The following is a 14,393-nucleotide window of genomic DNA, read 5'->3' as shown; positions in this document are numbered from 1 at the left end:
AGGGGATATTGCATGTATGCTGTAATACTAATGATATATCAAATATACTAGACCCAAGTGTGGTTTTCAGATCGGTTCGGTGAACTAGAGGAAATGTTCCCCACAAATGCACAAGGCCTGTGCTCCAATCCTTGGGTGATGGGAGAAATTCTGGATGTGCTGTGTTTCAAAGAAGATTATAACCGTCCCAATGCAACGAGTCAGGATATGTGCTTGTGAGTAAAAATATATTGTTTTTATGGAGCCAGCTTGTGGTGAGCTCGACTATGTTGCCACAAGGACGGTTGTTAATCCTGTTTGCAGTGACCTCAACTTTCTTGCCATAATGGCGGTTATTTTTTCACATTTTGCATGTTTGTCTTGTATCTGTTGATAAATATTAGTATGTTGTCAAGTGCTTCATGACTTAAGACAAATACACAAGAAATGTTGAATCAGCAGTCCGGATATGGTCTGTCGGTGTTCTCAAGTCTTACTGGCAAATTAAGCATCAGTTGGTGGTGTTGACCATTAGCTTACTTCAAATTTAATACTGTGCTTTGAATTGAACTGTATCGTTGCTTATATTCTCAGCGCGGAGTGGAGGTCCTTGGCCTGCTATAATAACATCTTGAAGGGCCTGGGAGTTAACTGTACCGACGATTCCATCAGAGGGGTGACAGCTGACAGAGATTTCCGCCCTCAATATTTCAACAAAACTGAACCATACTGTGGTAAGTGATTGGTACTATAAATCACTAGGTGGGTTCTAATGGTAAAAAATGCCTCTCTGTGATTGGTGATTGTGGGATAGTGGCGACCTTTTTCAAGCATTTTGCAGTTGAAATTTAATAAAGGTAATGTAAGATAAAAAAGCCAAACACAAAATCACTGAGTTGAGAGTTAATGTATGTTCTGCTGATTGATGTGTTGAGGGCTTAGAGCATGACTAGTGTAGCTCCGTATAAAAATAGAAGGAATTACGTCTTGATTTGCGCACAAGGGAGATCAAAGAATAGATATTTGATAGATGTGACTATATTGTCTTCAGAGGCTGAATTCCCATGTGAGATGGCATTGTTGACCTATGGTGAAGAGATCGCCCACCATTGTTTGCCCTCGGTTATAAACCTGCTGCATTCTCCAGTTGAGGGAATCCTGTCCATGCTCACTATGGATAATTCTACATTCATGTCTTGCAAGTAAGCACTGTATTTTTCTTGTTTCACATGTTTGTTAGTTATGGTTGCTAGGGAGCAGTCCTTTTATTATGTCACTGATTTTTCTTTCTTGAATTAGCCTAAACATCATTATTTGTTAAAATATTCAAATTTGGTAATAAAAATGTAAAGGTTTAAGTTTAGCCGGTTGGGCAACTTTTCTAAACATAAATTTAAATGATGGTTGTTCAGTTTTAAATAACACCCTAAGAATGATCTTAGTTCTAGAAATGTTTTGATTGGACTATCAAATTAATGCCCCAATATACCGAATGGAACCACTGAGGCATAAAAGAGTCTCATATTTAAGTATAAGGACAAGAACCATATTGAATATAGCCCCAGTTGTCCTAGCTCTGCAGGAAAGGTGATCCAATGCAATGGCCTTTAAAACATCCCTTTTCATGTCTCTGATCATTGGTCATGTACAACCTTACTTTTTCAGCGTTTGGTCCCAGGCATTCTGGTGTGCCTATTCAATACTGGAAGAGCATAATGTGAACATGATGTCATGTGATGAAAGCGAGAACTTCCAGCCAGCTTTTGTGACCTTAGCCCTGATAGCCACAGAGGACAGGGAACCAGTACCCAGGATTGGAGCTAGGCACTTTGAACAGTGTGGTAAGCCATAGAAAATAAGTATTTAGAACAGGGAACCAGCTATGATTGCCACATAGGACAGGGAACCAGTACCCAGGATTGGAGCAAGTCGCTTTGAACAAATTTGAAAGCCTTAGAAAGTAAGTAAAATAGGGAACCAGATTTGATCGCCACAGAGCATTGGGAACCAGTACCGAGGATGGAAGCCAGTCACTATGAACAGTGTGGTAAGCCATAGAAAATAAGTAGAACAAAGAACTAGATTTGATGGCGACAGAGTACAGGAAACCAGTACTGAGGATTGGACCCATCCACTATGAACAGTGTTGTAAGAAAGTAAGTAAGCAAAACAAGGAACCAGCCCAGATAACCTTGACCTTTATGTCCACAGATGAACAGGAACCAGTACCCAGGATTGGTGCTAATCATGAACAGTGTTAAAAGCACAGGTAACGAGCTTTGGTTAACTTCATAGCTTAAGTGAAAAAGCAGGTTACGTCACCATATAAAGTTAAAATGATATTGTTCATTTCAGACCTGCTGCCCAGGCCAACAAGTGGCTGTCCAGAGGATGACAACCTTCTATACCTGACAGTGGCTTCATGTGGAAACTATCTGCTCCAAACTTACAACTCCACTCACAGTTATGAAGAAGCATGCAGGTATTTCACAGTGCTTATAAACTTGTGTTTTTATCGAAGTTAAAGGTCAATGTGTTATAAAGCTGTTGATTTGTTGTCATCATCGTGTGTGCAAGAGTGGAAGCCTTGGTCGTAACAGAAATAATGTTCAAGTTATTCAACTGAAACTTAGTACACATGTTCCTAGAGACATACGCACATGAACAACAAGACCCGTAACTCTGGCTTTTACCATGTTCAAGTTAAGTCCCTTTTGGAATGTATAAAAACAGACAAAGTTTGGTTGTTTCCTTAATAGGGCTCTTGTTTGGGTAACATTGTCTCCTGGTATCTTCCATCCATTTGTACCTGGTACACTTAGTTTTAAGTATATGAATTTAGTTTTTCTGATATTTTAATAAAGGTGAAGTCAGTAAAAAACTACTTTTTATGACAAGAAGAAATATGTACCAGTAACTGTCTTTATGTAATATCCTGCAGTCATAAACAAAAGGAAGAAAAGTGAATTACATAGTTATTCTATTCAAACTTTAGCAGGCTAGGTTATTGCATGGCTAAGATTGGTAGGGTATACAAGCCACATTGTGACAACGTCAGTAAGGTAACTAGGAACACCCAGTCTAACATCTATTATAATAATATATTATGACTTCAGCATGCTACGCGTAGGTAACTGCATGGCTCAGATTGATGAGGCGTACAGGCCATTATGCGACAAAATCACCAAGGAAGCCCAGTCTAACATCTATTATTATATTATGTCTTCAGCACGCTGGGTTACTGCATGTCTAAGATTGGTGAAGCATACAGGCCATATTGTGACAACATTGGTAACATAACTCGGGACGCCCAGTCTAACCTCGGGTTTGCCATGTACATGGAAGAAGTTCTTGGCTTCAGTCCAGAAAATTGCACCTTTACAAATATGGGTGAGAGATTATATACGTTTAAGAAACAATACATATTTGTTCATATAGACTTGTAGCTGATGAAAATATAGCCAATTCTTATTTGAAACAAGCTATCCTTGAAATTAGGTTCTTTTGCAGTTTCTAACTTACTTGAGTGTTAATGATATGTATTTATGTGTTAGTTTATAAATACTTACTTAAGCTGAATAGTAAAGTGAGCTGTGAGCTGATCTGAATATATCTCCAATCTGTTTCCTAGGTTGTACTGGTGTCCAGTTTTAGGGGTCAAGGTAACATGTCTCTGGACCTCTTTGGTGAGAAGTGACACATTTGACCACTTGACCAATTTTATATCTCTTTAAAATTCATTTCAGACCAGTGTGCCTATGCATGCCCCACTGTGTATGAACCCATATGTGGCTGGGACCACAGAGATGGGACATACCATACATACGGCAATGAATGCGAATTACAGCGGGAAAACTGTACAGTTCATGGGAGATTACAGCCGAGATATGATGGGGAATGCAGAGGTAATGTCCAATTTTGCACATTACATTTTGGGAGATTTATGTTGACCTCATAATAAAAAACAATTGTTTGCAATATCACCTACAATTTATCAACATTACTAACACCAAACAAAATATTTTGAATACCTGGTGCCTCGATGTGCACAAATGGTATACAGCAATACGGTAGTCAGCAAACAAACTGCTGCCAGGCTTGTACACAATCAGTATTAAGCATTTCAACAATCAATAATTTTAACAAACTTGCGGTTTGAAGCCTGGTGTCGCGATGTACACAAAATAGTATGTAGCATTACAGTAGTCAGCCATTTGAACAAACTTGTGGCTGCCATCCCAAGTGCCATAATGAAAATAGATGGTTGTATTTAGTTCAATATTATTTCCTATTGAAATGTAATCATACCATTTTTATCGCAAAGTTAATGAAAGCTTTTGGTGTTTAACATTGCTTAAAATGCCAACCACTAGAAGATATGTTGATACAAAGCACACTTGTCATGTCAAAAAAAAGGTTAAAAAAGTGTCTTAGGTCATTTGGGTCAAGAAGCTTTGGAACATTTTAGGCCAGTTATATATGAGTTTATGGATTTTGGCAAATTCACATGCAGTTTTAAAGGACTAAATTAATTAATCATCCATAAAATGACAGTTGAAATAGGGATGGGTTGCGAGATGAGTAACGAGTGTGGAACTGGTGCTGTATGCATGGGTGACGAAAGAAGGGATACACGAGCTGATCATGGCAATGACACTGCCGCCAACCACACCGGCATGGTGTGTCGCTGTGACGATGAACACTATGACAACAATGGAAGGATGATGGGAGGATTATGCCAAGGTAGGTTTTGTCTTCGAAAACAATTTTTTGGCTTGTCTGGTCTGTTTAAGATAATAGTTGGGGTTTTTTCAATCGAAATCCCCATGTAATTGTTTGTCTATGGTTATCATCTGACTTTTAAATCTCTATGAGTTTTAAGATGGTGTTGTTCAGCATAAACATTTGTTTGATATAACCACAAGTTAAAAGTTGTCAAGCTGTTAACTATTACCAAGTTGGCCATTTTTTTCAATAAGGTTTTTTTTTTTTTTGATACAGCCATTGAAATAGATTTCAATAAGAGAAACATTTTGGTTGCCTTATTCCAAACCAAATAAATCCCAAAATATCTAAGATGGCATGGTTTCTATCAATGCAGTTATTCCCGTATTTGAAGACTATAAGTATCTATCATGTGTTTCCGGTACGGATAGAAAAATCCGACCCGAGGGCACGTGCGTAAGCCGGTAACGAGGCATGCCGAGTTACCGGCCATGCAGCGTGCCCGAGGGTCGGATTTTCTATACGTACCGGAAACACATGATTGATATCTTTTCTTGCATATCTTAATTTATCAATTTGTGGAAAAAATGACGTAGAAAACGAACTATTGTACAATTACACCAAAAAGCGCGTGCGACATTGTTTACTGACGTCATAGAGTGCAGTAATTTTAAATAACTAAAAATAGCGGGGTTTTTACGATTATTTATTTTCAATTTTAATTAAAAGTCTTGCAAACATATATATTTGATTGCACTTTATTGAAATGGAATAATATATTTTTCATTAACCATACAATAAAAGATATAAGAAGTGGCGCGTTGTTGCACGTGACACATCTTACATGGGGTATGTAATATGGGTTTTTCCAGCACTGGTCACATGACCGGAAACACACGTCCGGTATGCAAGAAAATGGCATCTATCTTAACAAAGGCGGAATCTATGCTTATTTTTATGATTTATTTTTTTATTTTCTAGAGAAATCATGTAGCATGCTGGACCAGTACCCGGGAAGCTATATTCCAAACTTTGAACAGGAGCCACAGGAAAGATGCAGGTATGTCAAGGTTTACAATGCAATACCATGTAGAAAGATAACAGCTTGAATTTAAGAATGTATTACACATCATCATTTGAGAGAATGGTCTTGTGTTAAGTACAAAATGATGTCGAAGCCACTTAAAGGATGCCGTTATGTAATGACTGAGTAACGGCTTATAACCACATTGTTAACTTTGCTTATTGAGGAGTTTTGAGCTTTTTCAAGTATGGAAATATTTTATTTAAGTAAGGATCATGGTTTTCAGGTTATTCTTGGCTGAAGGTGTGAGGCTTTACAAGGCTATCGGGTTCCTAGACCTGATGTTTATTAAACGGTGTGCTCTGGATTCCTTCACTGCGGATGGAGTCCCTGAAGCACGTGTACAAGAGTTTGATTCTTGTGGTAAGTGTTAAAGGTTATGTCATACTATTTTAGTTGTACAACAGTTTGATTCATGTGGTAAGTGTTTTAGGTTATGTTGTACTATTTTAGCTGTACAACTGTTTGATTTATGCGGTAAGTGTTTTAGGTTATGTTGTACTATTTTAGCTGTACAATAGTTTGATTTATGTGGTAAGTGTTTTAGGTTATGTTGTACTATTTTAGCTGTACAATAGTTTGATTTATGCGGTAAGTGTTTTAGGCTATGTTGTACTATTTTAGTTGTACAACTGTTTGATTCATGTGGTAAGTGTTTTAGGTTATGTTGTACTATTTTAGCTGTACAACTGTTTGATTTATGTGGTAAGTGTTTTAGGTTATGTTGTACTATTTTAGCTGTACAACTGTTTGATTTATGTGGTAAGTGTTTTAGGCTATGTTGTTCTATTTTAGCTGTACAATAGTTTGATTCATGTGGTAAGTGTTTTAGGCTATGTTGTACTATTTTAGCTGTACAATAGTTTGATTTATGCGGTAAGTGTTTTAGGTTATGTTGTACTATTTTAGCTGTACAATAGTTTGATTCATGTGGTAAGTGTTTTAGGCTATGTTGTACTATTTTAGCTGTACAATAGTTTGATTTATGCGGTAAGTGTTTTAGGTTATGTTGTACTATTTTAGCTGTACAACAGTTTGATTTATGCGGTAAGTGTTTTAGGTTATGTTGTACTATTTTAGCTGTACAATAGTTTGATTTATGCGGTAAGTGTTTTAGGCTATGTTGTACTATTTTAGCTGTACAATAGTTTGATTCTTGTGGTAAGTGTTTTAGGCTATGTTGTACTATTTTAGCTGTACAATAGTTTGATTCTTGTGGTAAGTGTTTTAGGCTATGTTGTACTATTTTAGCTGTACAATAGTTTGATTTATGCGGTAAGTGTTTTAGGCTATGTTGTACTATTTTAGCTGTACAATAGTTTGATTCTTGTGGTAAGTGTTTTAGGCTATGTTGTACTATTTTAGCTGTACAACAGTTTGATTCTTGTGGTAAGTGTTTTAGGCTATGTTGTACTATTTTAGCTGTACAATAGTTTGATTCTTGTGGTAAGTGTTTTAGGCTATGTTGTACTATTTTAGCTGTACAACAGTTTGATTCTTGTGGTAAGTGTTTTAGGTTATGTTGTACTATTTTAGCTGTACAACAGTTTGATTCTTGTGGTAAGTGTTTTAGGCTATGTTGTACTATTTTAGCTGTACAACAGTTTGATTCATGTGGTAAGTGTTTTAGGCTATGTTGTACTATTTTAGCTGTACAATAGTTTGATTCATGTGGTAAGTGTTTTAGGCTATGTTGTACTATTTTAGCTGTACAATAGTTTGATTCATGTGGTAAGTGTTTTAGGCTATGTTGTACTATTTTAGCTGTACAATAGTTTGATTCATGTGGTAAGTGTTTTAGGCTATGTTGTACTATTTTAGCTGTACATATTTGGGCTTAATATCACACATACCTGGTAAGTCTGTTGGGAAGGAACCACTTGCGCATAGATTATTTAAAATTAATTCCTTATACAATAAGGGATTTACATCAGCAGATATCAAGTGTATGAACGATTGTGTTGTGTGCGTAAACCAGATGGTATAACCTTTTCTGATCTGCAAAACATCTCTGAAATTTCCATCAAACATTGTTAAAGAGCGCCAAAAATGTTGAACCAGGGTTATAAACTTTTATAATTTACAATGTCGTTCTGTCTTACCCTACAGGTCTTTTGCTGCACATTTAGGAAACTAATTTAATGGCTGTCTGTATTTACAAACAAAGGTTAAAGCCATTGAATTGCATATATAGTCAGTAACATGTGTGAATGCAGCCATATTAGTGTGATAATGGGCTGATTGTTCAGAACTGTGTTAAAGTTACCCACATGATCATCAACATTGTTGTTATCATTTAATGAAAAACTATTTGATGATGTACTCATATGTAAATACAAACAAGTAAAGATGGAAAAATTGTCAAAAATCTTGTTCGGAATAATGAAGTTAACAAGTGTAGCAATTTAACTTCCAGAGTTAAAAAAGATTTAAAAGTAAACAACAATACAATTTACAACTGTTTTGAACATTTGGCTCATTGTATGGCAATAGGAATCCACACTGCAAGTGAATGATAGACTTGCCAAGTGTAATATTACCTTAGAAAAGATGCCGAAACCTGATGCCAATGTTTGTTTCAGACACGATGTATTACAACATGTATGGTGGGGCTCTGGTGTTTGAAGATGAAGGCTTCCCGTGGTCCGTGGAACTCCTCAACCCCGTATCAATTGTGTACAAACATTACAGGAATGTGACTGAGGCAACTGTGAGTACATAACTGAACAACCAATAAGATGGCACTTACCATCATAGATTGTTTTTATCAGCTACTTCAGAATGCTTCAATTTTGCTTAATTGGTTCATTTTGCAAAGTTTTGCCATTTGCCAATATTATGGGTTTTAAATTTGTGACACCATATGTTGACAAATAAATAAGCCTTGCAAATTTTAAACCATTTGCACTATATGTAAATTTCAACAATCATTAATAGAGAAGTATACATCATATATGGTCACCCTTGAAAATAATAAGCTGCAAATGATTAAATAAAAGTAACTGTTACTGAACATTAAATGGCAGACATGTTTTGCAGGCCATTCTTTCTTTGAAGCTCGTTATATTATCTTTTTATCTGAACCACATTTGGCATAATGTCATTACTGGCACTACAATACTTGTTTCTGTTTGTTATGGTTCATATACATGTGGAAATACACCATTTACAATAACTGATACTACAAGACTTGTTTCTGTTTGTTACGGTTCATATTGCCCAAGATAACATTATATTGTATTATAACATATGTAATGCTCTATCAGATAACAACCAGGCAACCTCGTCCGCAATAATTACCTAGTTTGTTTGAATGTTATTGTTTTGAATCCATGGCCACATGCATTTGACTGTCAAAGGTTGTCATATAACCTGTTATCTCTTCATTTGTTAAAAGTTATAAAACAAAATATTTAAATCGGCATTATGTCAATTGTCATTGTTATATCTGGTGGCAGTCCTCTGACATTACAAAAACTGGTATGTGAATATGCCTGTTTCATATTTTCAGGTTATGGGAACTCTTCCACAAGGAACCTTCTTGTTAATACAAGAGGCCAGGTATGTTGTCTTGGTTATGGTTTGGACATTCTTTGGCTTGCCTGAAAATGTTAAGTATTGTGACAGCCTGGTGTTGTTGGCATTGCTGTGCAAAAACTCCCCAAATGATTTACTACACATGTTGCCAAAGACAGAATGCACATATACACTGAGGCCCATAAGTCTGGCTTTACCAATATTGTTTAGATGTTCCCCCTTTTGATTGAAAAATCGAGTAAGAGAAGTAAGGGTATCTGTTCTTCAGCGGGCCTTATGTATAGTATAAACTTATTAATAAAATTTGATTAAATTGAAATTTGATCGATTGTGATGACGTGATCAGAAAATGGCTACTCTACTTTGCTCACTATAATGTTTTGCAAAAGCATCCAATGTAACATGCCATAACTAAAAAATTCACATGATAATTAGTGCACATGCTACCGGTGACAATAAATATAAATGTATTAATATCACAACTTTGTTGAGTTATGCCACTTGACCAACTAAGAAGACTTGGTAAGCATTGTTATTTGATTGTGGTGTGCTTATATTAGGATAGATTGTCTTAGTGATCCTACTAGTAAATGTAATATGTGAATGTTTTGGTAAGTCTGTGACAATCTTTGTTAAAGACACACATACATGTTATTTATGAATGGGGCATGAACAGAAACTGCTAGATTTGATCAATATTACGATCAAATATCACTATATTTTGACCAAGGCTGGATGTCAATAGCGAGTTTTCATGTCCTTGATAACAGCAAACTTGTTTGCCAGTTGAATTCCAAAAGAATAATAGTGGCATAGATTTGCCAGTAAATACAACTTACAATGGCAAAAACTGCTCTTTTTTAGTGATGCTGCTCCTGGTGTGCGATTCTCGGCCATGATATTGGTACAAAAGACGAGTGATGTTACTCCTGAGATGATATCTCAAAACTTGAATAGCCTCACCTCTATAAGAGAGGCTACATTTGGTAAGTCTTTGTTGAATAGTCTCACCTCTATTAGAGAGGCTATATTTGGTAAGTCTTTGTTGAATAGTCTCACCTCTATTAGAGAGGCTATATTTGGTAAGTCTTTGTTGAATAGTCTCACCTCTATTAGAGAGGCTATATTTGGTAAGTCTTTGTTGAATAGTCTCACCTCTATTAGAGAGGCTACATTTGGTAAGTTTTTGTTGAATAGTCTCACCTCTATAAGAGAGGCTATATTTGGTAAGTCTTTGTTGAATAGTCTCACCTCTATAAGAGAGGCTACATTTGGTAAGTCTTTGTTGAATAGTCCCACCTCTATTAGAGAGGCTACATTTGGTAAGTCTTTGTTGAATAGTCTCACCTCTATTAGAGAGGCTATATTTGGTAAGTCTTTGTTGAATAGTCTCACCTCTATAAGAAAAGCTACATTTGGTAAGTCTTTGTTGAATAGTCTCACCTCTATTAGAGAGGCTATATTTGGTAAGTCTTTGTTGAATAGTCTCACCTCTATTAGAGAGGCTATATTTGGTAAGTCTTTGTTGAATAGTCTCACCTCTATAAGAAAAGCTACATTTGGTAAGTCTTTGTTGAATAGTCTCACCTCTATAAGAAAAGCTACATTTGGTAAGTCTTTGTTGAATAGTCTCACCTCTATAAGAAAAGCTACATTTGGTAAGTCTTTGTTGAATAGTCTCACCTCTATTAGAGAGGCTACATTTGGTAAGTCTTTGTTGAATAGTCCCACCTCTATTAGAGAGGCTACATTTGGTAAGTCTTTGTTGAATAGTCTCACCTCTATTAGAGAGGCTATATTTGGTAAGTCTTTGTTGAATAGTCTCACCTCTATAAGAAAAGCTACATTTGGTAAGTCTTTGTTGAATAGTCTCACCTCTATTAGAGAGGCTATATTTGGTAAGTCTTTGTTGAATAGTCTCACCTCTATTAGAGAGGCTATATTTGGTAAGTCTTTGTTGAATAGTCTCACCTCTATAAGAAAAGCTACATTTGGTAAGTCTTTGTTGAATAGTCTCACCTCTATTAGAGAGGCTATATTTGGTAAGTCTTTGTTGAATAGTCTCACCTCTATTAGAGAGGCTATATTTGGTAAGTCTTTGTTGAATAGTCTCACCTCTATAAGAAAAGCTACATTTGGTAAGTCTTTGTTGAATAGTCTCACCTCTATTAGAGAGGCTATATTTGGTAAGTCTTTGTTGAATAGTCTCACCTCTATAAGAAAAGCTATACTTGGTAAGTCTTTGTTGAATAGTCTCACCTCTATAAGAGAGGCTATATTTGGTAAGTCTTTGTTGAATAGTCTCACCTCTATAAGAGAGGCTATATTTGGTAAGTCTTTGTTGAATAGTCTCACCTCTATAAGAGAGGCTATTTGGTAAGTCTTTGTTGAATAGTCTCACCTCTATAAGAGAGGCTATATTTGGTAAGTCTTTGTTGAATAGTCTCACCTCTATAAGAGAGGCTATATTTGGTAAGTCTTTGTTGAATAGTCTCACCTCTATTAGAGAGGCTATATTTGGTAAGTCTTTGTTGAATAGTCTCACCTCTATAAGAAAAGCTATGTTTGGTAAGTCTTTGCCTCTTTAAGAGAGTCTGTATTTGAAATGTCTTTGTTGAATAGTCTTACCTCTTTAACAGATGCTATATTTGATTTTGACATGATGTTTTTCTCTCTCTTTTTTTGGAATTGGTTAAGTGCATAGGTCAATGGACTGATTTAAAATTTTCAGAAAAGATATTTCAGAAATGCTATAAAAGATGAAATTTATCAAGCCATTTAGTTTTAACGACTAATTCCCAAGTGTAATGTCTTTGAAAAAAATGTATAGAAAACTGTTCAAACTATTTCAATAAATGATTGTGCATGTATGTTTTTTCTGTATTGAAGGTCTTTATTTGATTAGTGAACTGTTTATAAAATTATATTTATGTTATGTTTTCTACTTTTTCAGCACGATTTTCTGATAATCCGGATAGTCCTCCACAACCACCTCCTGCTTAAAGGACATCAACCACGTCACTATCATGTGATCATCAAATGAATTAAAAACTCGTTTCAAAAGACAATTAAATAAATTGTTGCCAAATACAAGCTTTTTGTGACTTTGGACAAGATCATTTTTTGTTTACTCACTTTATAATAATCATAGCTCAATTTAATCCGGTCGTTTATTATGTATGTGTGTTATAAGTCTGATCACTCTTGAATCTCAGTGACAAATAACTTATGACCTCTGTTATCATTATATTGTGATGTGGTCAACTCTTGATGAATTAATAATTTGTGCTCATTGAAAACCTCTTCTTTAGCAACAAATGACCCTTAATGCAAAAAAAAAAATCATAATTATGATATTTGTAGTTTTGTAGAAAATTGCGTAACAACCATGATAACCACATGGATTGCAACACTATCCATGTATGAAATCCACTTATTTTGCATAATACCATATATATCTGAAAGCATAAAGTCAACCATAAAGTAATACTCATATAATAATCTTATTTCTCTTTTAGTATACCAGGACAATTTTGAAATGATAGCTGTATGACATACAATAAATGTAAATAACTTTACAACCATTTTATGGTTGATATCATACTATTTTTCTTTCTAAAGTCGCATATATGGTATTATATGTGATTTTCAAAATCTTTATTTAGCTATTGGAACTCTATAAGCATTTTATTCGCTCAAATTAGAATTTGTATTTTTTTAATAAAACAGACCACTTCAGCTTGTCAGGTACTGCAGACCCCAGTTTCTCAAAACATCTTAGTCCCTTATAACAGGATCAGACTCAGCACGCTATTTTTGATTGGGTATAAATTATGTTATATTCTCTTTTGAAAGAGTTTTGTGGTTTTTAAAGTAAATAATACTTGAGATAAACAAGATAAACTACTTGTTGTTTCATGAAATCATATTTATGTTAGTAATTTTGTTTCATGCAATAAGATACTTATGTAAGTTACGCTAAAGAATTTTCGAGAAATTGGGGTGTACTAGTTTTGAATTTTAATACTCTCAGTACCTATTATTAAATTATAATACTCTCAGGTACTGTTCTCTTGTAGTCATTTTTTACATGTATTTTCTCACTGTATTATAGTGCATAATGTATTTAGCCAGAGGATTTTTTCTTACTCTTACAGCCGGACTGTTGTAACATTCCAATTATTCCTACATATATCTTTACATGAATTTATTATTGATTTATTTTCTTTCTCTTTTTTATGTATGAATGATTATTATGAAAATTGTAAGTTATCATTGATATACATTTTGTTTTGAGTATTTGTATTTTTCTTATTCTTATTTCCAAGTGCCGTTTAGTGTTAAAGTATAAAACATATCAAAGAGATTCTTTACACATATCAAATATTATTTGCTTTTACATTAATATAAGTATTTTTCTTATTCTTTGTTAACAACGGAATTTCTTATTTAGTTTTCATCATGAATTTTCCTTCCTTTGGGTGATAAAGTAAAACATAGAAAAGTAGAGTTTATAATTATAAATGAACATGTGCTGTGTAATGCCTAAATAAAATCACTATATTTGACAGGTGTTTTTCTTCAGATCATTTGTGGCTTAATGAAAAAAGTAATTAATAATATTGACTGAGTCTTGCAGAAGATCCTCGTTAAGTCAGAAGTTTGCCTGTCACTCTGTTAAGTAGCATACGACCCAAGTTAACAATTATTTATAGGATCTTACATGGGTTGCCATTTAATACAGAACAAGAGCTGTCACAAGAACATGACAAATGCCCCTAAAAGGCTTCATCGGATAGATGGCCATTAGTATTAAGGCCTATATGGATGGAAAGCCTTCAGAAACAAACATATCTTGAAAATGACCTTCCCTACCTGCACATAAAATTTAAAAATAGTTATTACTAATATTTTAAAAAAGAAAAGTTTGTACAAGGACCCACTGGCTACCAAGTTTGAGGTCCCTGGGCCATACTGTTTTCAGTTTTTGATTGGAAAATTATTTTCAGCTCAAGATCACCACAACCTTGACCTTTTAACCCACTGACCTTAAAATTATTACTGTTAA

At 34.9% G+C, this 14,393-nt stretch overlaps 1 protein-coding gene across 1 annotated transcript in view; it reads left to right on the top strand.

Annotated features, from left to right (window-relative positions):
* LOC128211384 (uncharacterized) overlaps positions 1 to 13,893 on the top strand; it is a 30,055-nt gene extending 16,162 nt beyond the window's left edge. The window contains exons 14-27 of the mRNA XM_052916116.1: positions 71 to 215; positions 574 to 713; positions 1,031 to 1,181; positions 1,645 to 1,820; positions 2,335 to 2,461; positions 3,209 to 3,369; positions 3,726 to 3,884; positions 4,534 to 4,722; positions 5,686 to 5,764; positions 6,015 to 6,151; positions 8,371 to 8,498; positions 9,300 to 9,349; positions 10,190 to 10,311; positions 12,279 to 13,893. Of these exons, the coding sequence (XP_052772076.1) occupies positions 71 to 215; positions 574 to 713; positions 1,031 to 1,181; positions 1,645 to 1,820; positions 2,335 to 2,461; positions 3,209 to 3,369; positions 3,726 to 3,884; positions 4,534 to 4,722; positions 5,686 to 5,764; positions 6,015 to 6,151; positions 8,371 to 8,498; positions 9,300 to 9,349; positions 10,190 to 10,311; positions 12,279 to 12,328 (1,814 nt within the window). The 3' untranslated portion in view covers positions 12,329 to 13,893. The remainder of the gene's footprint in view (positions 1 to 70; positions 216 to 573; positions 714 to 1,030; positions 1,182 to 1,644; positions 1,821 to 2,334; positions 2,462 to 3,208; positions 3,370 to 3,725; positions 3,885 to 4,533; positions 4,723 to 5,685; positions 5,765 to 6,014; positions 6,152 to 8,370; positions 8,499 to 9,299; positions 9,350 to 10,189; positions 10,312 to 12,278) is intronic.
* Positions 13,894 to 14,393: the final 500 nt, after the last annotated feature.

This window comes from Mya arenaria, chromosome 12 (assembly GCF_026914265.1).
Source record: "Mya arenaria isolate MELC-2E11 chromosome 12, ASM2691426v1".
Lineage (NCBI taxonomy): Eukaryota > Metazoa > Mollusca > Bivalvia > Myida > Myidae > Mya > Mya arenaria.
The sequence above is the reverse complement of the archived record's forward strand: the minus strand, read 5'-3'. Positions and strand labels throughout refer to the sequence as shown.